Raw genomic sequence first — 23,366 nt, 5'->3', positions numbered from 1 at the left:
TATATCTGTAGTTTTTATTCATTTTTATTGCAGTTTTCATTTTTAGTTTGAAACTAGATGAAGTTTTTTTGTTTTTATATTTTATTTCATTTTTTATTATAACGTTAACAATTAACATTATTCATAATTCATTTCATGTTCACTTAAGGATATTTTGAAAAACAGAACCGAAAGAAAGCCAGAATGATTTCAAGCTTTGAAAATATGTTTATTTTTTATTTTTTATCCAGTGTATTAGGATAATGGAAAAGTAACTCATAACAGGATTGACCCCTACAGGCCTCATAAGATCCACACCCATTTCTTTTGTTTATACATTCACCATTTAACTCTTGATCTGTTGCTCCTCCTGGTGGCTCATAGCAGAACTTCAATGAGAAGAATATAGTGATGGAGGGATTGGAGGAGGTGAGCAGCGGAGAGGAGGACACGTTCTTCGTGCAGGTTCATGATGTTTCTCCTGAGCAACCTCACACTGTCATCAAAGCCCCCCGTCACAGCACAGCCCAGGACATCATCCAGCAGGTCAGATATCACTGTGACATTACTGGAAGATTTCATCTCTGTCATGTTGATATCAAATTAGCTAAGCTGCTGTGGTCTATTGCAGACTCTGAGCAAAGCCAAGTACTCTCTGAGCATCCTGAGCAACCCCAACCCATGTGACTACGTCCTGATGGAGGAGCTTACCAAAGACGCGGGCAGCAAGAAATCCTCCTCAGCTAAAGCGTGCCAGCGTGTGCTGCAGGACCACGAGTGTGTGTTCCAGGCTCAGAGCCGGTGGAAGGGCGCCGGGAAGTTCATCCTCAAACTCAAAGAGCAGGTGAACGCCTGAACGCCTGCTCACTAATCTATGACATGAAAAACAAGCACAAAAACATCTGAAAATATAATGATGCCTTTCTGTTGCTTCTCTATGTGTGAAACATTTTACAGACAGATCAGTTTTGCAATGTTTTTGAAAGAAGTCTCCCCTGCTTATCAAGGATGCAGTTATTTGATTAAAAATACAGTAAAAACAGTAATATTGTGAATTATTATTATTATTATTATTATTATTACAATTTAAAATAGTTGTTTTCTATTGTAATATGTCTTAAAATGTCATTTATTCCTGTGATCAAAGCTGAATATTCAGCATCATAACATAAACAGTCTTCAGTGTCACATGATCCTTCAGAAATCATTCTAATATGCTGTTTTGCCGCTCAAGAAACATTTCTTATTATTATCAATAGCTATGCTTCTATCAACCTATTTTTATGCGCATTTTGGGATATCGCATTGAAACCGCTGGATGGAAACGTCAGTATGTGTGTAAATTCTAAAACTGCAAAGCTTATGTGCTCAATCGAATACATTTATCCAATAAGATGTGCTTAAACTACGATGGAAACGCGTTTACCAAATAAATCCTTTGGAGTTTGCATCAACAGAGAATGTGATTGGATAACTGGAGTAACCAGAGGATCAATTTCATTGCACAAATGGTTTGGTCGTTCTGAAATGCCTAAACCAAAGCCTGTCATCAAAATGATTTGGTATAATGATCTCCCAGAAGCATCTCACACTATTGCGTTCACAAGCATCAGGCATTAGAGCACTGCTTTATTCGCAAATGTTTTATACGGTAGTCCGTATACTTGTTTGCGGATAAGTTAAATTCACAATTTTTAGTGGAAACAGCTAATGTTGAAAACTCTGTGCTTATTTGAAGTAGAAATCTTTCGTCTTCACTGTCACTTTTATGTCTATTTAATGCATCCTTGCTGAACAAAAGTATTTATTTCAAAATATTGGAGAAAAAAAAGTCTTACGGACCTTTCTGACTGTAATTATGCAACAATGCTTGTTTTCAAACTTTTTTTGTATTAACAGAAGCTGGGAGTGTTACTTTATTTGTTTAATTACTTTTATTTAGCATTTTAATGACGATTAGAGTTAAATGATTTCAATAAAAAACAAAATAGTATTAATATATTAAAAATATATATAATAAATGAATTGACCTGAATCCAAATGTTTTTGTCACGCGACTGGAAAGGTCTTTGAAAAGGAAATTCCTTGGTCACAAAGTGCTGTATTGAAATGTAAATAGCTCAACAGACAGCTTTGGATATCAACTTCCCTGTTCCCAACTTCCCAATTCCCTGATATGGATATTCATATAAATATATTTATTATTGGCGTAATATGTGTTTGCACAAATCCAGACTTTATCACACTGGTGCATGAACAATCTTGCTTAGGATTTTTTTTTATGTTAATGGCATTTGTTTTCCGGTGTCCCGTCTCTCAGATGGCCCGCGAGGACAAGCGTAAGGGCGTGTCTTTTGCCAGCGAGCTCCGGAAGCTCACGGGTCGGAGTCGGAGCTTGACTGTGAACACCAGCACGAACGGCCCCGCGGCCCAGGAGCCGGCACACAGTAAGGAGGAGAAGGCTGCATGTCCCAGCATGATGCCTCTGCCCGAGGCCTCGGAGTGAAGCAACACTCTGCAGTGTGTGTGTGCAGTGCATGGAGCTCCACCAGGTACCAGACACTAACACACAGCAGCCATTATTAACAGTTTTTTATTATACAGTCTCAAATCTAACAGACAGAAAACATTATTGATGGTATGATTTAGTCAAAGTTGTTAGTCTCTGTGCTTTTAGTTACTAGCAGTGGAAAGTGATTAACGGCATGTGATATTTAATAGATCTCAATCATATTCAATTTAAGCACTGAGTAATTATAATTAACCTGTGCTTGGTATAGGGTTAGGTTAAGATTAAGGTTTGGTTTAGGTGCATCATTTATAGTGAATACTGTAGTAACTACATGTAACATGTGAAACAAGGACAATGTAGAACAAAAGTGTTACCCAACATATCTGATGACTCTATAGCTGTGTTTGAAATCTCCCCCTGTACCCTCATTCAATATTCCCTATATTACTGCACTAATATAGTCCACTTGAGGGAGTGAATGAAAACGAGTGAGCGGATTCAGACACTGACTGCGCTGGAAGGGCTGCCGCTTTTGCAGTTTGAGCTTGCTGTTTAATAATCATTTATAACTTAGTGAGCTGGCAGCTCCAGTAGCAGTGAAAAGATTTTGAACACTTGAACTCTGTCATGTAAACTAGCATGTATAAACCTTATCTAAACAATTGAATTATCAATTAAAAAAAGAATTTATACCTGGATATTACGCTGTAGCCACATTGGAGCAGCAGTTTGGGAAAAGGATGGATGGATGATTGTGGGCGCCATCTTCTGGTGAGATGTGGGAATTCATTCGGCATGAGACCTTTCAGTGCATTATGGGTATTCTCTAGCCCTTGAGTGTTCATCAGTTGTACACTCGTTGTTGCAGTGCATTATGGGATTGAATGAGTGCACTTGATAATGCCCACTAGTTTTGGACACCACTACCTCTCCTCAAATAATGCCCTATTTAAGGGTATAGGGGGCGATTTCAGACAGCCTATGTGTGTTCCTCAGCCTCGCTTTCGTTCAAGTCAAATCAAACTGTGAATACTTCCCGGCCCAAAAAAGCGCTGTTTGGATTTAAATAGGCAAATGCTTAAGAGTCAGTGTCAATGATTGGATCATTATTATGGGGCGCCGTTTGTAAAGCGGCTCACGCTGAAAATAACAGCAATATTTTGTCACATTTAGCTTCAAACAATGTTTAAAAAACTGGTATGAATTTTTGACGGTCACTTTTTACCACATTTACAACAATATTTGTCAACTTAGAGATATTTTAAATAGTTAAATCTAAATATTAAATGTTACACCTAAATGTTAAATGTTAAATCTAAATGCTAAATCTAAATCTAAATGTTAAATCTAAATCTAAATGTTAAATATAAATCTAAATCTAAATGTTAAATCTAAATATTAAATCTAAATCTAAATGTTAAATCTAAATGTTAAATCTAAATCTAAATGTTAAATCTAAATCTAAATATTAAATCTAAATCTAAATGTTAAATCTAAATGTTAAATCTAAATCTAAATGTTAAATCTAAATGTTAAATCTAAATGTTAAATCTAAATCTAAATCTAAATGTTGAATCTAAATATAAATGTTAAATCTAAATGTTAAATCTAAATATAAATATAAATGTTGAATCTAAATCTAAATGTTAAATCTAAATCTAAATGTTGAATCTAAATGTTTGGGTTGAAACTAAATATTTAACTAATATGCAAATTCAAAATGCCGGTAACAGGAAGTGCCAAAATAAAAGCTCGAGGTGGTCAGTGTGTGTTTATAGCATGGTTTATAGTGTCAAATAACGAATAAAAACCATCTCATCCGAGGAAATGGACTCTTGGACATAGATTATCGTGATAATAACTACCTAAAATAATAAACACGTTTGGAGAAACTGTATTTGAAGAGTAGGCTAGTGTAACTTTTATGAAAAGTGCGGGACTTATAACCTGTAGCCATAATAGCCAGCCACTAGGGGGCTCACTTTGACTGAATGTCATGTCATCACTCTCATTACGAAACTCTACAGTTTCTCCAAACGTGTTTATTATTTTAGGAAGTTATTATCGTTATATTATAGTTATTATTATGAGATGGTTTTTATTCATTATTTGACACTATAAACCATGCTATAAACACACACTGACCACCTCGAGCTTTTATTTTGCCACTTCCGGCATTTTGAATTTGCATATTAGTTAAATATTTAGTTTCACCCAAAACATTTAGATTCAACATTTAGATTTAGATTCAACATTTAGATTTAGATTTAGATTTAACATTTAGATTTAGATTTAACATTTAGATTTAACATTTAGATTTAGATTTAATATTTAGATTTAACATTTAGATTTAGATTTAACATTTAACATTTAGATTTAATATTTAGATTTAACATTTAGATTTAGATTTAACATTTAGATTTAACATTTAGATTTAGATTTAATATTTAGATTTAACATTTAGATTTAGATTTAACATTTAGATTTAGATTTAACATTTAGATTTAGATTTAACATTTAGATTTAATATTTAACATTTAGGTGTAACATTTAATATTTAGATTTAACTATTTAAAATATCTCTAAGTTGACAAATATTGTTGTAAATGTGGTAAAAAGTGACCGTCAAAAATTCATACCAGTTTTTTTAACATTGTTTGAAGTTAAATGTGACAAAATGTTGCTGTTATTTTCAGCGTGAGCCGCTTTACAAACGGCGCCCCATACATTATTGCAGTGAATATTGTGTGTGTTTTTTTTAGCATGTTATATGTTTGGCAACAGTTCTTTTAACCCTAGTTGGAGTGTGTAGCTTTTCTCATCATTTCTTAAAGGAGAACTTGGTAGCTTTTTTAACTTAATAAAACTGTCTAGAAATCATTTGGATGGTTAAACAACCTGTTGTGGTGATATTGGTGACTTTCCCCGCTCCCCCCAGCGTTCCCAGGCGGAAAACCAACCTTGCAACTTGTTCACTACCGTCCCGGCAAGATAGAAATTGGAAGTCTCGTGAGAAGCGAAAGCGAGAACGAGAACGAGCGCGAAACACAAATTGCTTTACGGCAATTCGACATAAACACACACGCATATATGATGTATTACCAGATTACACACCTCAGTAGACATAGCTCCACACGATACAGTTGGCTTGCTCCGATCAAAACAAACGCACATGAGCAGCGGTAAAGAGGGGGAGGAGGCCGCCGCAAGTGAGTTTTTTACGACTGTGTTGTGAAATATACGCCCCACCACAGCTGTAGGGGGAGCTCGTGGGGAAAACATGCGACAACAAAAGGGAAAATCAGCGAAGAAGTGACTAGAGTTCGCTAGAGTTGCCGAGTTCGGCTTTAAAAAAACATGTAGACACATCATGGCCATATTTCAGGATGACAATGTCAAGATTCATCAGGCTCAAACTGTGAAAGATTGAGTGGGAGGGAGCATGAAGAATCATTTTCACACATGAGTCGAGATCTTAAACTCATTGAAAGTCTTTGGGATGTTCTGAGGAGACTTCACAGAGTGCTGGACTCTTGCATTGTCAATACAAGATCTTCACCAAAAATGTATGCACCTCTTCATGGAAATAAATGTTTTGATGTTATTTTCAGCAAGAGGAGCATCCATTTTGGGTGAAGATCTTGTATAAATTCAGCCTTGGTGAACATAAAATATCTTACTGACCCCAAACTATTGACCAGTAGTGTAATGACAAAAGTTCACACATAATACAAATATTGAGGACATAAATGTATTAAAGTGTAATTTTATTAAGCAAATTCATCGAGTGACATTTTTGAGATGTCAACAGTAACAGTATTTGCTCAGTGTCTGCAGTGCAGTGATATGAGCAGGTCAACAGCTGTTATTCTCATTTAACACAGCTGGAACACTATAACCAATCAACGTCCAGGTCTAGAATGATCCACTTTGTTACAGAACATTCACAAACTCCTTCACTCTGCGGTAGAAACATTTCAATAATGCATCATGTTTTCACTTGAAGAAACTCTGTTCAGCATCAGGCTCATTGTGAAAATGTCCCAGTTGGCAGTGCGACCGCAACTAACCTGAACCTTCCCGCCTGTGTCTCTCTTCAGAGTCTCTGTCGATGGGACTGAAGGCCTGGATGGCCGAGGGACGCTTGGGTTCTCAGAGAGTGTGTGTGTGTGGCGGTCGCACCCCTGCCCCCTCCGGCTGGTCTCTCCCGCTGCTGTGGAACTGGAAGCTGCATCGATGAGTCCAGAGCCAGAGCAGCACCTCTAGTGTTCACCTCTCTCAACCGCGGCTCAGAGACTCGTGCGCAAGGGTTCGTCAGTTCAGCAGCGGACGGCAGATGAAGGCAGTTTCTCCTTACTTCGACTCTTCTATTCTTGTCCTACTTCAACAGTACTGTAAGTGATGAATGCGTTTATATGCATTTCATTTTCTTTTGTGGTTTTGCACATTACTATTATTTTGAAAGTTTAATACTTTATTTACATCCCTGTTTTGGGTTGCTGAGCATGAAAATGCCCTCAGCGTCACACTACACAGGTTTTTTTATTAGTTGACTTGCGAATCTTACAAGTTCAGAGCAAATGCACAAGATTTTTCGAAGGATGCCAGGCAGATTTGTTCTGCATATTTTAGCAGCTAATTGAATTTGATGGCTTTCATTGCACATGTCCTGTACCTGTGGACAACACTGCAAGCAAACACTGCATGATGTTGAGCGGTACCTTTCTTTACACAGCCACAAATCTATTTACAGTATTAGAAAAACGCCACTATACATGGTACTTTATCTGAAGATTTCTTTCATTAGAGCTAGGATTTTTTTTTTTTTTTTTTTTACTTAATCTCCCCCTTCACAGCTGCAGTGCAATTATTAAAATAATAAAATGAATTCTTGCATTTAAAGAAAACTCAATATTAAATGGTTCCTTTGAGTTCCATCATCACTGCAGCGCTTTTGAAATGGTTTAATTAAAAATCAGTAAAATTGAGGTTTAAATCCCATATGACCTCTGTAATAAATAAATACATTTTATTATCGAATGATAATGTTCGATTTGAGAATGTTTCCTATTTGTGTTAAATACAATTTTGCTGTAATATAGTCCTGTGATTTTTAGCAGTTGAATCTCCTGCTTAACTTTCTTGGTGGTTGAAAATGACTTTCTTTAAGTGGTCCATTTTCTTTCTTGAAATCTTTCATAACTAATTGCATGTTATATAGCCCAGGCTGGCTGTACATTTCCTGACGTGTATATATGAGAGTACATAATTATAAAATCTGTATTAATTTATTTTTAAGGGCATGAATGCTCCTCCGGTTTGTTCATACGGTATGAATGTATAATGTTTGTATTTTTGTAATTTATACGTTTAGAATTGTCTTGAGAAATATTAAATATTTTAACATTTTAAGAGAAGGTAGGCACCATGAAGTATTTTATTTGTGTGGTACACTACAGCGTTGTCTCATGTGTTTTCAATGTATATTTACCATTACTTTGTTTTGAACAAGCAATTTTTTTAACTTTATAGCATGACACTATGCTGTTACTTTATTGCATTGATATTTAATCAAGAACATCTGTCTCTTTGGAGTTTAAAACATGTTGAACTTTCTACTAGTGATGGTTTTCAGCACACGTAAAATGCTATAGGAATGTATGGTCAATATTGTGATGTCAATATTGGGTAATTCGTTTACTTGAAACTACCGAATCAACTACTTTCATCAATAAATAGTGTTGAAAAACCCAGTTTTTGGTGAAACCGCTACTTGTACATCAGTGCATATGCTAAATTATGTCAATAAAAAAGATCAAAGATTGTATCTTAGAGCATTTATTTTACACGTATCGATAGAAAAGAGCTTTTCCCAACTTTCATTCATGTTTCCAGCGGTGTGTGTTGTAATGTAAAGTCTAGACTCATTTGCTCGCTCTCAGTTTGAAGAGCAGCATCGATCTGTGCCTTCAGGTCTGGATCGAAAAACGCATGACTGATCGTGAAATGTTCCTGCAACACAAAATTAAAGAATTCAGAAAAAAAAAAGAAAAAAAAAGTAAAGCATTGTTATAAGGAAAAATACCTTTTTCTTTGAGGGAGGCCCTGCGACAGGTGGGTTGAAGGTCATGTCTTTAACACTGTAGTCTTCAAACAGCTGCACTGGAGTCCTGCACACACACACACACACCATGAACATCTCCATATTCATCTGGAAACCTGAAACCTGGAGCCTGTGGTCTCTACCTTCTGCTGAGCTCCATGCTGAGCGCGCCTGAACCTTCACTAGGAGCGCCTTTCATGAGATGAGCAGCGAACTTCCTCACCACGGGGTGATAGTGGCTCTAGAACGACAAAGAAATCAGGAATCCTTTCATCCAACAACTGACTAGTTTGACCTTTTCTTTCTCTACACTTTTACATTTAATATTTAAGACTGCATGCTATTTTTATTTGATTCATTTAATTATTAACTCTCTCACCAGCATTTTCCCAAAACTTTCTTAGGCCCCAGAATACTTTGTTTTATCATCTAAAATGTGCAGCAACTTCTATTCCAAAGCACACACATTTGGATGACTGAGGTTCGTGAGCCCAAGTTTATATATGTACACACATACAGGGCATTTCCAACAAACCGGTAGTCTCAATTTTGCTTTAACTAAATATGTTTAATATTTAAATATGCTTTCATAATACGTGTTGAATTTGCTGAGTGAGGGGAACTAAAACACTTTTTTGCAAATGTTTCATTTATTTACCAGTATTTTACATTATTTATTTATGTAACAAAATGTGTGACAGTGCTTTTCCTCTCAATGTAATTTCATTTTTGGAGAATTCATTAAACTGAAGCCTACTGGCAATTTAAAAGAAATAAATAAATGAAGGAAAAGGGAATTAAATTTCCCACTGGAATGAGTGAATGAACATCTTTGCTCTTCACCTTCAGTAAGTGAAGCTCCCACAGTCCTGTGTTCTGGGGGTTGCAGTATTCAGGCACGTCCAGCTCTGGGAGATACACACCACTGCCCTGCATTTCATTATCCAGCAGGATGTCACACTTAGGGAAGGTCTACACAAACACAAGAGAACCAATTCATACATTCACCTTAACAGTCATACACACAAAGGCCTCCATTAGCTGAACTGAAGGCTCACATGCATCAGCGTCCTATTGGCTGCCAGGATGCCCACACAGGAGTCGGGCAGCACGTGCAGGCCGAGCGTGCTCAGTCTCTTCACGAAGGCCTGTGCCCTCAGCAGATTGACCTGCTTCCTGCGTTTGTTCAGCATCGCGTCCAGACACTGCAGCACGATCGCCGTGTCATCATTCCTAGCTCCTGCAGACGATAACAATTGGAATATTGCATAAAACATTTCATTTTATTGCATTTGCACACTTCCTGGAAACCTGGTGCAAAGTATCAGTTATAAACAATGCTGGTCCTCCCTATACGCAAAGTACGCATGTTGTGTAGGGTCCCTGGTTGCTCTCAAAGATCATTTAATGACTAGAAGTGATTAAAGGGATAGTTAACCCGAAACATTTCAATTCGTCCATTAATTTCTCACCCTCATGTCATTTCAAACCCGTGAGACTTCCGTTCATCTTCGGAACACAAATGAAGATATTTTTGATTAAATCTGAGAGATTTCTGTCCCTCCACTGACAGCTACGCAACTGACACTTTGACACTTCAAAAAGTTCATGAAGAGATTGTAAAACTAATCCATATGGATTGAGCGGTTTAGTCCAAATTTTCTGAGGAGACACGATCACTTTATATGATGAACAGACTGAATTTAGGCTGCTGTAAAATACAGTGTTGGGGGTAAAGGATATAAATCTAGCTGTGACGATCGGTTTATGCCTGATCCGCTTATGGAAGGAAAACGGGTTAACGTTTACATGATTGCATGCATTGTCGGCTTATTAACCATAATGAGGTTAAGAACATGCATGTATACACTGAAAAAAAAAAAAGATTTTTCACAAATATTTAAAACAAATATTAATCTGAAATACTATTTCAGTCTTTCTACTTCAAAATGTCACATTTAATTCAATTTGTAACTTGCCGTTTCTTTCTAAGTATCCCTACGTAGTATCCCTAAGTATCCCTAAATCAATTTTTTTCCCATTATGATCAGTCTAGTCATCCAATCATATGATCCTTTGAGGCCAAGTCATGTGAGTTTTTTGTACCGCACCCAGGAATATATTAGATAACTATGTTTCCAAATAAATCCACATCAGTCTCTCAAAAGCAGCAAACGCAGCCATTGGAATCAGAAATGCTAGTCAACTAGCTTGACCTTTTGAAGTAAATTGTATGTTCAATAATAGTCTCTCTAATGGGTCTCGCAACAAAAAACACGAGGACTGTGCATTTAATACTTAAAAATAAAGATTTGAGTGTGTAAGTGATGGGATGTTCTTGTCAGACAGAGACAGGAGGTCTCACCTGCGTGCAGCGTCAGCAGGGTTTTGTACAAGTGGCTGTAGAACTTCAGCGGGTCGATGTTGAGGACGTCACCTGTTGGAAACAGAGATGTGTTTTAGCTCAGCGAGAGCAGGAGGTTCCCGAAGCGAGAGCTGAGGCTGAACTGACCTTGCCCTGAGAGGATGTGGAAGGACGTGAGAATGCAATGAAGGCTCTCCCGATACGTCAGATCCTGGGAGAAGGAAAACACTGAGATGTTAGAGCATACAACTTTACCCTGACGAATCACGAAGCTGATGCTCCTGGCTGAAACACTTACACCCGATATGATGAGGCCGAAGAGCACCGCCAACAAATCATCAAAGAACTCCAAGTTTATCAGATGAGCAAACCTTCAGGAAACAGTTTGAACCGTGTTATTCACATGTTAACAAAAACACAGGAAAAGAGACCCGTACCGTGTAATAACGCTATAATAAAGCTGTTATACACATCATGTGGTTCTTACTTCGCAAGCCCTTCTAAAACGGAGGACAGCAAGATGGACTTCTGGGCTTTCTTCAGTATTCTGAAGTAGATGAGGAACACGATGTTCAGAGTCTCTGTGTGCTGGAATCAAAGATAGATGTGCGATAACATATTGATGAAGGAAGTGTTCAACAGGCTCTCCGACTACTCTTACAGCACTCACCAGTTTAATTTTCTTGTCCTTGCTCTCGGTCGCCTCAGCTTCCAGAAGCTCTTTCTGCAGCTTCTCCTCGGCTTTTTTCCACTGTTGAGGACAAGAAGAATTTTATTTTTAAATCAACCATACCGGCATATAGGTAGATATATACGGCTTTGGTTCAGGAAGTTTATTTCACATTATTTTACTCCATAAACATTTCAGAAAATTCTTCAAAAAAATTAAGAATTCAGTTACAAACCTACCAACTTTTAAAGATTGCAATACAAAACTATTGATTAAATGTATAAAAGTATTCAGCAAGGATGATTTGAATTGATCGAAAAGACATTGAAAATGTTGCAAATATTTCTATTTCAAATAAAGGATGTTCAGGTTTATTCAGCTAAGAATCCCGTTTCACTTTTTTTTGGGGCAAATCTGCATATTAGAATGATTTCTGAAGGATCATGTGACACTGAAGACTGGAGTAATGATGCTGAAAATTCAGCTTTGATCACATTTTAAAATATATTCAAAATATAAAAACAGTAAAGCTATTTCACAATTATACTGTTTTTATTGTATTTTTGATAACGTAACGCAGTCTTGGTGAGCAGAAGAGACTTCTCTTACAGACCTCAGACCTTTCACCAGAAACGTCCCATGATTGGGCAGTCTAGTTGCAGGAAGTGGCTGATGTGTCGTTTTTAAAATGAACCAGTGTCCAGTGAAGAAACACTGATCTAAACCATACATAATGACAACACTGGGCTCAGTTCAGACCTTCCGCTGCATCCTGGACAAGTTTGTCTTCCTCTCCTTGAACAACATGAACTTCTTTTTGGGCGCAGTGTCTTCCGTATCTTTCTTCATGTCCACTTCTTTTATCCTCAGACAGAGGAGACACTTCAGCACCTGTGCATTCATATCACAAACATCATTAATGACATCGAGCCATTCAAAACATCTGCATCAAGATGTCATATACACGCCACATGCTAAAGGGATAGGCCACACAAAAATAATTGTCATTAAAAAGATATTTTGAAGAATGCTGGAAACAAGTTTCGGTCCGCATCGACTTCCATTTAATGGAGAAGAAATAGTGTGGAAGTCAGTGGGAAGTGTAAAAGTGTTTTGCAATACAACATGAACACAGTAAGTACATTGTATATAATCTGACCATGTTCTTTAATTAAAAATGTAAAGCTAAAACGGTTTACAATTTTTAAAGTGTTAATTCACCCAAAAATATATAGTATATGACTTTTAAAAGAAAAAAAAAGCAGGACAAAAAGCGCATCCATCCATCATAAAGTGCTCCACACGACTCCAGGGGGTTAATAAAGGCCTTCTGAAGCGAAGCGATGCGTTTATCTGAGAAAAACATCCATATTTAACTTTATAAACTATAATCAATGGGTTCTGGTAACGGGCGTACGTGATTCTAGTTACGGTGGAAGAGTGACCTCTGACCTGACGCATTGATGAAGAGCAAAACAAAACACCGGTCATTAATTAGAAGATTAAAATGGGTGGATGCGCTTTTTGGGCTTCAAAATCTAAGGTACCATTTACTCGCATTATAATAATTGGAAGATTCATATGTCATGTATATTCTCTTGTTTTTTTATATACGTTTATATATGTATGTTCTTAAAGGCACAATATGTAACTTTTTTACTTTAAAAATAGCAAAAATCACTATATCTATGTTATATATTTTTTTTTAAGTTGTGTACTTACATTATCCTGACTGTTTCCAGCAACTTTCAAACCAGGAGAAATTTGTAATTTAATTTGAAGACATTCAAATTTCTTTATTCCCGTTTCTTTATTTCCGTTTTGTTGCCGTCAATGCCGTCATATCCGCGTTGTCCCTGGTTTCCGCTCGTGCTGCCATGGCAACCAGAGCCGACTGATAGTAACCAAGGCGACAGACGTGGATAACTTTGTAGTTCGCAATGTCTATTTGCACGCTGTTGTTGTTTCGTTCAAACATTATGGACCATGGCAAGCAGACTTTGGATAAAAAAGGAGAACTAAAACGAGAATCAATATCAGCGCGGTGTTTCCGAGATGCCGAGAGCTCCCATAGACAGTATATAAACGAGAGCTCCACGTCCGAGACTTCGACCGCTCCTACATGTACTTTATTAAACAGGTGAGCACATTTACATAAAACTAATCAATGTTTTATAGTTCAACAATGATAAAATGTTAGAATATGATCTGTATGTTATTCTAATGTTGATCTAGTTTACTGCTAGTCTCATACAGACAAACTAACACATACATTTCAACACATTCAAATGCAGTTTAGTGTGATAGTGTAATGTTAGACCAGGTGAAACAGCGCTGCGTTACCTCACAAGTTTAATTTGTCTAATAAACTGGCCTGTGACTAGTAATTCTGCGTGTATTTCGGTAGAATGAAATGTCCGTATTCCTTTTATATCCGCGGGACTCGCGTCGCGTGTGGAGCTGATAGCTGTCTCTTAGCAATCCTGAACTGCTTCATATCACAGTCATGATAAAAGCATCGATGTATTCACTCATCCATAAACATTATTAGATCGGTCGGCTTGACGTTGACGACAAGATCCATAATTCTTAGCAAATGTTGCGTCATCAATCTACGTCTTTGTTATTGTAAAAAGGTTAGCGACCCCTAGTGGCGAAAAATTCCATACTGTACGTTTAATATGTTATGTGTGTTTGTATTATGTACGCATCTACGGTGGAAACAAATTTCCTTCCATCCAAATTTCTATCTATATCTAAGATTCAGAATGATGTTTAACACTCTGATTGTGTTTGGCTGAAAGAAGAAAGTCATATACGCCTAGGATGGCTTGAGGGTGAGTAAATTATGGAATACTTTTCATTTTTGGGTGAACTATCCCTTTGTAAGAACTTGTACAGAGGAAACAACGTTCAGTATGATGAATGTACCTCGGGCTTGACGTTGTAGTTCCTGCTCTTGACCATGCCTGAGATGACCTTCACCATCGCTAAAGAGGCCTGGCCCAGTTTATCCTGTTTCAGCAGTTTCCTGACAGCTTCACAACTCATCTCAGACACCTGAACGCAAAATCACATCATTACATTACTACCGCCCACATCAGACCTCCAGATGCTGAGCTTTCCAGCAGACTGACCGTCCTGACGGGGTCGTTCATCAGAGGCACCACCATCACTATGATGTTGTTGTGGAAGTTGAAGTGTGGCAGAGCTACCAGCAGATCACAAATGCACCTGATGGCCACCTCAGCAAGACCTTTATAACACTGAAGAGACACGGCTTGACTTCTCTTCTGCTTCTTCTGCTTCCAGTCTGAAACGGCATCAGATCAGTCAGACGGGACAGTGAGAACGGACGAATGAGAAGTTCACGTGATCTACCTTTGATCGTCTGTTCCAGATCCTCCAGGTAAAACTTGTACTGGCTCACGAGACCCTCCTCAAACTCTCTCAGCTGCTGCGTCTCTTTCTTCACCTGCACAACAAAGGGACATTCCTCAATGGGTCATAGAAGATATTTAAATCCAGACATTTAATCATGTCGTTGTCTCTGGGGTCCAATTATCCACTTCTTCAACCAAAACTGATTAATTCTAATGAGGATTTTTCACTTTAAATGACCCTCAGAGGTAGACAGGTCAGTTTTTGTTGCTGTGCCTTACGTATATAAATGCCATTTTCTCAGATAGAAATGATCAGGAACCTTTTATAAATTAAACTCAAGTCAAATATTAATACAAAGCCAAAAACACCACAATATTTGGCAGATTTACCCATTTATTATTCTAATAATTAGTGTCTATCCTGCTTTCTCATCCATGGTATCTGCAGACTTTTATCAAATTTAAGACCCTTTTTTAAGGCTTGCACAAAGAAATCAAGGTAACTGGCAACTGCATGTTTAAAATGTTTTATTCAATATACACATATGTACTGACATGGTTTATATACCAATATATTACAAATTCGAAGCTGATCGATATTGGATTTTGCTCATACGATGTTTAAATAAAGGCAATAAACTAATTATTGTGCAGATACTGAAAAAGTCTATAAGGTGAACGTGATAAATAATGGTGTTCAATAATGTCGCCGTAGAGAGAAGATTCAAGTTTACATTGAACTAAATGCCAGATGCAGTTTATTAAGTAACCAAAAGAAAAAGATTTTAGGCACAATGCAGGACTTATAATTATAAACAAGCCCGAAATACTCTGAAACTCTTATTTTGAGATGTCTACGTTACTACTCCCAGCCGCTCCTTCATAAAGACAGGGGAGATCAAATATGCACAATTACAACCATCTGCAACATATTACAATATAAACACCATGAAGTAAACTTTGTCATAATTAAACAACTGCTCGAAACTGCAAGTCTGTAAAATGCGCAACAGCGCCACGATTCGATTTTGAACGGGAATCGCTCGCATTTAATTAAACCACTGCCTTTTGAAGTTTAATAATTTACTTTTTTGTGATTCCTTTTTTTTCCTTCTCCAAATTTAAAGGAACATGCCACCGTTTTTTGAAATAGGGCTTATTCACCGTCTCCCCTACATTTAGATTGGTGGGCAAACACATTTTTGTCTCAGTGCATGCGTTTTCTTAGTCTGGCAGCGCCGCCGCTAGCTTAGCTTAGCATAATGAATGGAATCCTTTGTTGCCGGATAGCATGTCGTGAGTAAAAGTGATAAAAAAAATAAAAAAAAATACTTCTTGTGGCCTGCGTATTCACAACGAGTACAAATAGCAATGCAGATTTAGACTAGGCGAATTCCTAGGCAGATATTGACTTGGGGTGAAGCACAGGCAAAGCACTGCTACTTGGGCGGAGGAGAGAATGATTGAATTTGATTTTTTGGATCACTTTTACTCACGACATGCTATCCGGCAACAAAGGATTCCATTCATTATGCTAAGCTAAGCTAGCGGCGGCGCTGCCAGACTAAGACAATGCACGCACTGAGACAAAAATGCATTAGCCCACCTATCTAAATGTAGGGGAGACGGTGAATAATCCCCATTTCAAAAAACGGTGGAGTGTTCCTTTAAGACCTCTTAAAATGATCATTTTAAGACCTTAAATTTTATCAAACCGAATTTAATACTTTTTAAGGACCTGCAGGAACCCAGTCATCACTACCTGGACCGGGTTTCTAAACACCCAATGAGCATGTAAGTTCGGCCAGTAACGTGACAACGCATTCATCTGTCTGCCATCACACACCTGAGCCTTCCCGAACGAGTCGTTCTTGCAGCTCAGTTGCACGAAATGCTTGTAGGAAAACGAAACGTCTCATGACATGACTCCTTTAAAGGAAGGTGAGGCACTGTACCTTCGTGGCTTTCTCCTCTTCCGTCAGTGGTCGGATTCGATACGCGGGCACAATGTCCTTAAACACCTCCATGAGGGAGACCATGACTAACTTTCTGACAGTGACGGCGACGCACGGGTCCGTCTCCATTAGCATGGCCCTCAACTCCTTCAGCTTCTTGATCTGAAACGTCATGATACATCTAAAAGCAATCCAGATCACATGCAGAAGTTCCCTGTGAAGGACAGACTTACGTTCACATGAGGATCTGCGAGGACAGCGGAGGACAGACTCGCGATGTGCAGTTTCTTTTCCGTCAGTCTCTGAGCCCGCAGCTCTAGCTGCTCCTGAGGAGTGAGTGACGGACCGCTCTCCGGCTCCTCCTCTGAACAAAACCAGCAAAAACATCAGCAAACAGCTGCTCTGAATAATCAAACAAATCAAGGCTGCATTTGATTGATCAAAAACACAGTAAAACAGTATTTTTGTGAAATATTACAATTTAAAATAACTGTTTTCTATTTTAATATTTGTTCAAATGAAATTTATTCCTGTGATCAAAGCTGAATTTTCAGCATAATTTCTCCAATCTTCAGAAATCATTCTAATTATCAATAGTGGTTGACCGACAGTGATTTTTGATGGCCGATATATATAATATCACACTATTTAACTTAAAAACACTATAGTAGATAGTAAAAAACACATATATAACAATTGCTGAAATTAAATTGTATTATACTATTTTGTTCAAAAGAACATTTACTTGAAATAGATAACTTTTGTAATATTATCAATGACTTGAATGTGAATTTTAAACTATTTAATGCATCCTTTGCTTAATACAAGTATTCATTAAAAAAAAAAAAAAAGTTATAGTATGGTTTCCCAAAGTCCCAAACTGCAGGGGGTTCATGAAAAGCGATTAATTTATTAAATCACAAACAATTTAAATGAAAATAAGTAATTTAAAAATAAAAACACCTACTAAAAAGATTAAATATTTTATTAGTTTGCCTGCATGTCATGTGACCATCATCCAACATCAAAGAACTTTTGGTCATGCAATTGTGTTGTTAAATCCTAGAAATATTAACTTATAATATCATCTCAGAGAATACATAATTTTTTTTTTTTTTTTTTACATTCAATATTTTGCATCAAAGGGGTTAGGCTAACAAAAAAGGATTTTTTCCTTCTAAAACAAGACAACAAAAACTACAACACTGCGCTATCCCAACCTCTCCTTTGAGATGAAAGAATCTGCATTTGAAGAAATGTGACCCTGGACCACAAAACAAGTCACATGGGTCAATTTTCTGAAATTGAGATTTCTACATCATCTGAAAGCTGAATAAATAATCTTTCCATTGATGTGTGGTTTGTTATGAGAGGACAATATTTGGCCGAGATACAACTATGAAAATCTGGAATCTGAGGGTGCAAAAAATCTAAACATTGAGAAAATCTCCTTTAAAGTTGTCCATTTATGTTGGCGATTGTGCTGCATTCACTCACAAAAATACAAGTTTTATATATTTACGGTAGAAAATTTACAAAATATCTTTTGTATCTTTTGATCTTTACTTAATATCAGGGCCGGGACTCGATTAAAAAAATTTATCTAATTAATTAGAGGCTTTGTAATTAATTAATCGAAATTAATCGCATTTTAATTGCATATAAATTAGGGCTGTCAATCAATTAAAAATAATTGTGTTGAACATGTTATTGAAATAAAGTTCAAATGTTCAAAGGGTGAGCATTGAAATAATTGTGCCTAGCAAATAATCAATACAATACAATTGAACATTATTAAATTATTGAACATTATTAAATTATACATTTAATATTAAACATTAAATTATAAACATTATTTACACTTGCTTTACAGGTTTTTAACATTACTTCGAAAATGCTGCAATTTAAAGTTTGAGATGTTTTTCATCTGTTTTAGAAAGTATTTTTAGACTTTTGTTTTTTCAGAATAAAACTTGTTTTACAATCTTGAGCATGTGTTATGTTTTTATTAAATGTGTTTAATTAAGCCATTGCTGCAAGTAATTTGACAGTTAACAATATTTTAGTGTACAGTTAATCACAAATTCAGTCAGCATTGTCATGACTCATTATCCCATGATGAAAGGTAAGACGGTGAAACAACGTCACAATATCAACGTTGATTCAATTTGCAAAACCGAAGCAAAATTCAACATTGGTTCAACGTCGACATACAATCTTTATTCACCTTTATTTAAAGTAAAGTAGAGCCGGAGAACAACGTTACTCAACAATGAAACAACGTCACGACATCAACGGTGAAACAACGTCACGATTTCAATGTTAATTCGTTTTGCACAATCGACCTTGGGCCCTTACGGAACATTTATAAGTAAATGTTCCGATCAATGATCCAGGCAGCGCCAGCGCGTTCTCGTCTCCCTCCTTCATTTTACAGTCGAATGGTGGCTAGAACGGCTCCAGGTTCAAAGGTCAATATGGAATGGATTAATCTGCGTTATTTTTTCTCTGATTAATTAATCGAAATTAACGCGTTAATGTCACAGCCCTACTTAATATCCCAATGATTTTTGGCATAAAAGAAAAATTGATAATTTTTACCCATACATTGTTGTGTTGGCTATTGCCACAAATAAACCCGTGCGACATGTGACCATGTGACGTGCGACATTGTGATCCAGGGTCACAAATGAGAAATGCACACTAACCTATTTCTAACTCCTCCTGGTCCTTCGGTTCCTCCTCCGCCTCAGGCACAACTAGAGGACACAATCAAACAGCACAGTTCAGCACTCAACACTAGCACTCCAGCATTTCCTGAATAGTGAGGAGTGGACACGCACCGGGCTTCTCCATGGACTGAGGGATCAGGCCGCTCTTGTCTTTGATGGGCAGCAGGTGAATGAGCTCCTTCTCCTTCTGCATCTGCATCTTCCTGGGCATCTTCTCATACTTCTCCACCGACTGCTCGGACTTACGCTTTTTGGCGTGGACTGGAGCACTGCAAGTTGTCACAAAAGAAAAGTGGAGGAAAAAGAGCAGGAGAGAAGATGATCACAACAGACGACATCAGCTGGACACTGTGTCCATGAAGAAAGAAGATAAAAGTGCATGTTTTAAAGACCTCGATGAGATGTCTCGTGTCAGAAAGGACGCTTTATGTGCCATGGCTTTGATCTGCTCCAGGTCATCCTCATCCATCATATCAGTGGGCAGAGACTCCAGGAACTCCTCCTCCTCTTCTTCATCCTCTGGGATCATACATCATCATCACAACACTGAGCAGGAGTTATGAAAATCATCAGAAGGCAGTGTCCTGTCTCACCTGGTCTCTTCTTGTAGCGCTCCAGGGGTTTGAGGGTCTGATGGGACACGTCAGTGATGGCCTGCCGAAGCTTCCGCTGCTCTTTGCGCTGTTTCTTAGCGGAGCTCTGTTGCTTGAACTGTCGATTCTTCTGTTTGTTTTCGAGCTTCAGATTGCTGGTTTTCAGCAACTTTCTGAAGCTAGGCCTCTTTTTCCTGTTCTTTTTGGAAGCCTTGTGTGAAAGATGCATTAAAGCACAGTTAAATAATGTGTACGTTACAATTATATACATAAGACATAAGTTGTTTATACATATGACAGATGAAGCAAAACAGAATTCAGAGGCTGACTTGTATAGTAAAATGTGCCAAAAAAGAGTTTTGAATGTATTACAATATAATACAAGGTTAACCAGTCGTGTATTGAGTATTGACTATCTACAAATCAGTTATGATGCAGAAAAAATACAGCAATGAAGGGGTTAAACTCTAAACATCAAGAGTGCAAAAGAGACACATATGGACTGGTGTGACTGGAAAACATGTTAATCTTCAAATTTAGATTTCAAAGAATTTTGAAAGGGGGGGTGAAATACTGTTTCATGCATACTGAGTTTTTTACACTGTTAAAGAGTTGGATTCCCATGCTAAACATGGACAAAGTTTCAAAAGTTAAGTTGTACGTTTGAAGGAGTATTTCTGTTCCAAAAATTGTCCTTCCGGTTTGTCACAAGTTTCGGAAAGTTTTTTTCGAGTATGGCTCTGCCTCTGTCTGACGTAAGAGAGGGCGGAATTTCCTTATACAAGTCCTAAGGGCACTTCTCCGGTAAGATCGCGGGCGCGCGCGCACTCGTAAAACAGAGCAAGAGAGTGAAAGCAGTTCTCCATCAAAGCGCCCTGCCCGGCTTTTGGGAAGTCAATGTCACCAAAGAAGTGTGTTTTTAGTTGCCAGGGCAAGACAACCCTGCACAGATTCCCAAAGAACCCGGCGTTAAGGCACCCGTGGATGGAGTTTGTTTTCCTGAGCATAAACGGAGTTGTGATAAGACTGTTGTTCCCTGCATTTCGACGATGATTGTTTTATAAACAAAGCCCAGATCGACGGATTTGCAGATCGTCTAATGCTTAAGGATCGAGCAGTCACAATGATAAAGGTTCGCGGTCGTGCGTTGGAACGGTGAGTAAAACTGTTGAACAAATGTCTCTGTGTGTTGTTAGCTCGGCGCGTTTGCACAGCTAAGCTTCGCCCACACGGCCCGCCTCCAGCCGCTCGTTTTTTTCCGGAAAGACTCGGTACAGCCAATCTTTCAATTAAAAATATAATAAAACAAAAGACTTTTTGGAGATATGAAGGATGCAATATTACTCTATAGGTACTCAAGATTAACAGGAGATTGAGTGAAAATGAGCATTTCACCCCCCCCCCTTTAACAATACGATTTCTTAAGTCGTCTTTTACGACAATAAGTAGTCTTTAATAATCGCTCTCTCTCTCTCTCTCTCTACATACACATACACATATACATATATATATATATATATATATATATATATATATATATATATACATATATATATATATATATACACATATACATATATACATATATATATATATATATATATATATATATATATATATATATATATAGTGTACCAGTCAAGAGTTTGGAAATATTACTATTTTTAATGTTCTTGAAATAAGTCTCTTATGCTCATCAAGCCTGCTTTTAAAAAAAATAATCAAAAATACAGAAAAAAACAGTAATAATTGTGAAATATTAATACAATACAAATAATGGTTTTCTATTTTATTATATTTTACAATATAATTTATTCCTGTGATCAAAGCTGAATTTTCTGCATCATTACTCCAGTCTTCAGCGTCACATGATCCATGATCCTAGAAATCATTCTAATATGATGGAAAAAGTTGCGCTGCATGATATTTCTTTGGAAAAACATATTTTCCAAATATGATATTTGGAAAAATATCAAAAGAATCAAAGAATCCTGAAAAATTGGTTGTAAAAAAATATCAAGCAGCAGAACTGTTTCCAACATTAATAATAAATCAGCATATTAGAATGATTTCTGAAGGATCACGTGACAATAAAAAACAAAGCCATTATTTCAAATTGTAATAATATTTCACAACATTATTGTTATAACTGTATTTTTTATCACATAAAATAAATGCAGACATGATGCGCATACGAGAATTCTTAAAAAAAAAAACATTAAAAACAGTAATGTTTCCAAACTTTTGACCGGTACTGTGTGTGTGTGTGTGATATATATATATATATATATATATATATATATATATATATATATATATATATATATATATATATATATATGATACAGTATGGGTTTGAGCAGTGTTTAGTACAGCATGATGTCCTGTTGGGTCTACACTAGTAAAGTATATGACACAGTAGAGGTTAGGCTAGTACTGTATATAGTTTTGACTAGAATTATATATGATAAACAAGGGCTGTTAAAATGTAAAGTTTAATGTAACTGAAGCGTTTCACTGAAGCTCAGCAATATGACGACAGGAGCGGGTGTTTTTAAACTCACTAGAGCATTAGTTTGTTTTACAATTACAAGATAACTTACCGGGCCCATCTTGATGAGTGATTCGCCTCAACTATCAATGAAGTTTCAAATGTGTTAATCAGTTAAATCCAGAAAAGAGTGCAAGTATCCCCTCTTCACACATGTACCACATGGACCGGAAGTAAACCAATGGAGATCTTCGAGGAATGCAGGGACAACCGTCACGCGGCCTTCGAGCGCCCCCTGCTGATCTGGGTGAACGGAATGGATACGCTTTCATAGATGATTTTGTTGTTGTTGTTGTTGTTGCCTTCATAGACGCTTCACGAAATGATTTGTAAAGCAGCTGTATTTTTCCTCTAAATTAAATTCAGTATATATTGATTACCCCCTTAAGTTTAGTTCAACTTTTAATTTGCTTTTATACATTTCAGTGTTCATCATTTGCAAGTATTTGTTTTCATTTATTTATTTATTCTCTTTCAATGTATGTTGCTTGAATAGATTGTTTAACACAACTAAGGTATATAC

General features: G+C 37.0%; 2 protein-coding genes across 11 annotated transcripts in view; one reads left to right on the top strand and one right to left on the bottom strand.

Moving 5' to 3' along the window:
- plce1 (phospholipase C, epsilon 1) overlaps nt 1–8,317 on the top strand; it is an 81,969-nt gene extending 73,652 nt beyond the window's left edge. For 4 of the 9 annotated variants that reach the window (XM_081392019.1, XM_081392017.1, XM_081392024.1 and 1 more), the window contains 4 exons: nt 364–525; nt 611–823; nt 2,300–2,426; nt 6,592–7,336. In XM_081392019.1, the coding sequence (XP_081248145.1) occupies nt 364–525; nt 611–823; nt 2,300–2,426; nt 6,592–6,731 (642 nt within the window). In that variant the 3' untranslated portion in view covers nt 6,732–7,336. Of the gene's footprint in view, nt 1–363; nt 526–610; nt 824–2,299; nt 2,532–6,591 lie in introns of all 9 variants that reach the window. The other 5 variants (XM_081392023.1, XM_081392021.1, XM_081392022.1 and 2 more) reach the window with 3 other exon arrangements.
- On the bottom strand, nt 7,327–23,087 carry noc3l (NOC3-like DNA replication regulator). Of its 2 annotated transcripts, XM_081392026.1 has the most exons (21): nt 22,896–23,087; nt 20,293–20,503; nt 20,092–20,218; nt 19,811–19,968; nt 19,676–19,726; nt 17,201–17,331; nt 16,968–17,129; nt 15,011–15,104; nt 14,767–14,942; nt 14,561–14,689; nt 12,389–12,520; nt 11,630–11,710; nt 11,447–11,547; nt 11,258–11,330; nt 11,107–11,170; nt 10,960–11,031; nt 9,653–9,834; nt 9,438–9,566; nt 8,738–8,835; nt 8,577–8,661; nt 7,328–8,503 (listed from the first exon to the last, which is right to left on the bottom strand). In XM_081392026.1, exons 1-21 carry the CDS (start codon nt 22,902–22,904, stop codon nt 8,375–8,377), a joined length of 2,394 nt encoding a protein of 797 aa, XP_081248152.1. In that variant the 5' UTR covers nt 22,905–23,087; the 3' UTR covers nt 7,328–8,374. The 2 variants fall into 2 exon arrangements, with proteins under 2 accessions (XP_081248153.1, XP_081248152.1); XM_081392027.1 differs by lacking the exon at nt 16,968–17,129 and having other exon boundaries at nt 7,327–8,503; nt 22,896–23,032.
- Nucleotides 23,088–23,366: the final 279 nt, after the last annotated feature.

This window comes from Scardinius erythrophthalmus (assembly GCF_964197995.2).
Source record: "Scardinius erythrophthalmus genome assembly, chromosome: 18".
Lineage (NCBI taxonomy): Eukaryota > Metazoa > Chordata > Actinopteri > Cypriniformes > Leuciscidae > Scardinius > Scardinius erythrophthalmus.
This window is presented reverse-complemented; position numbering and strand designations above follow the sequence as displayed.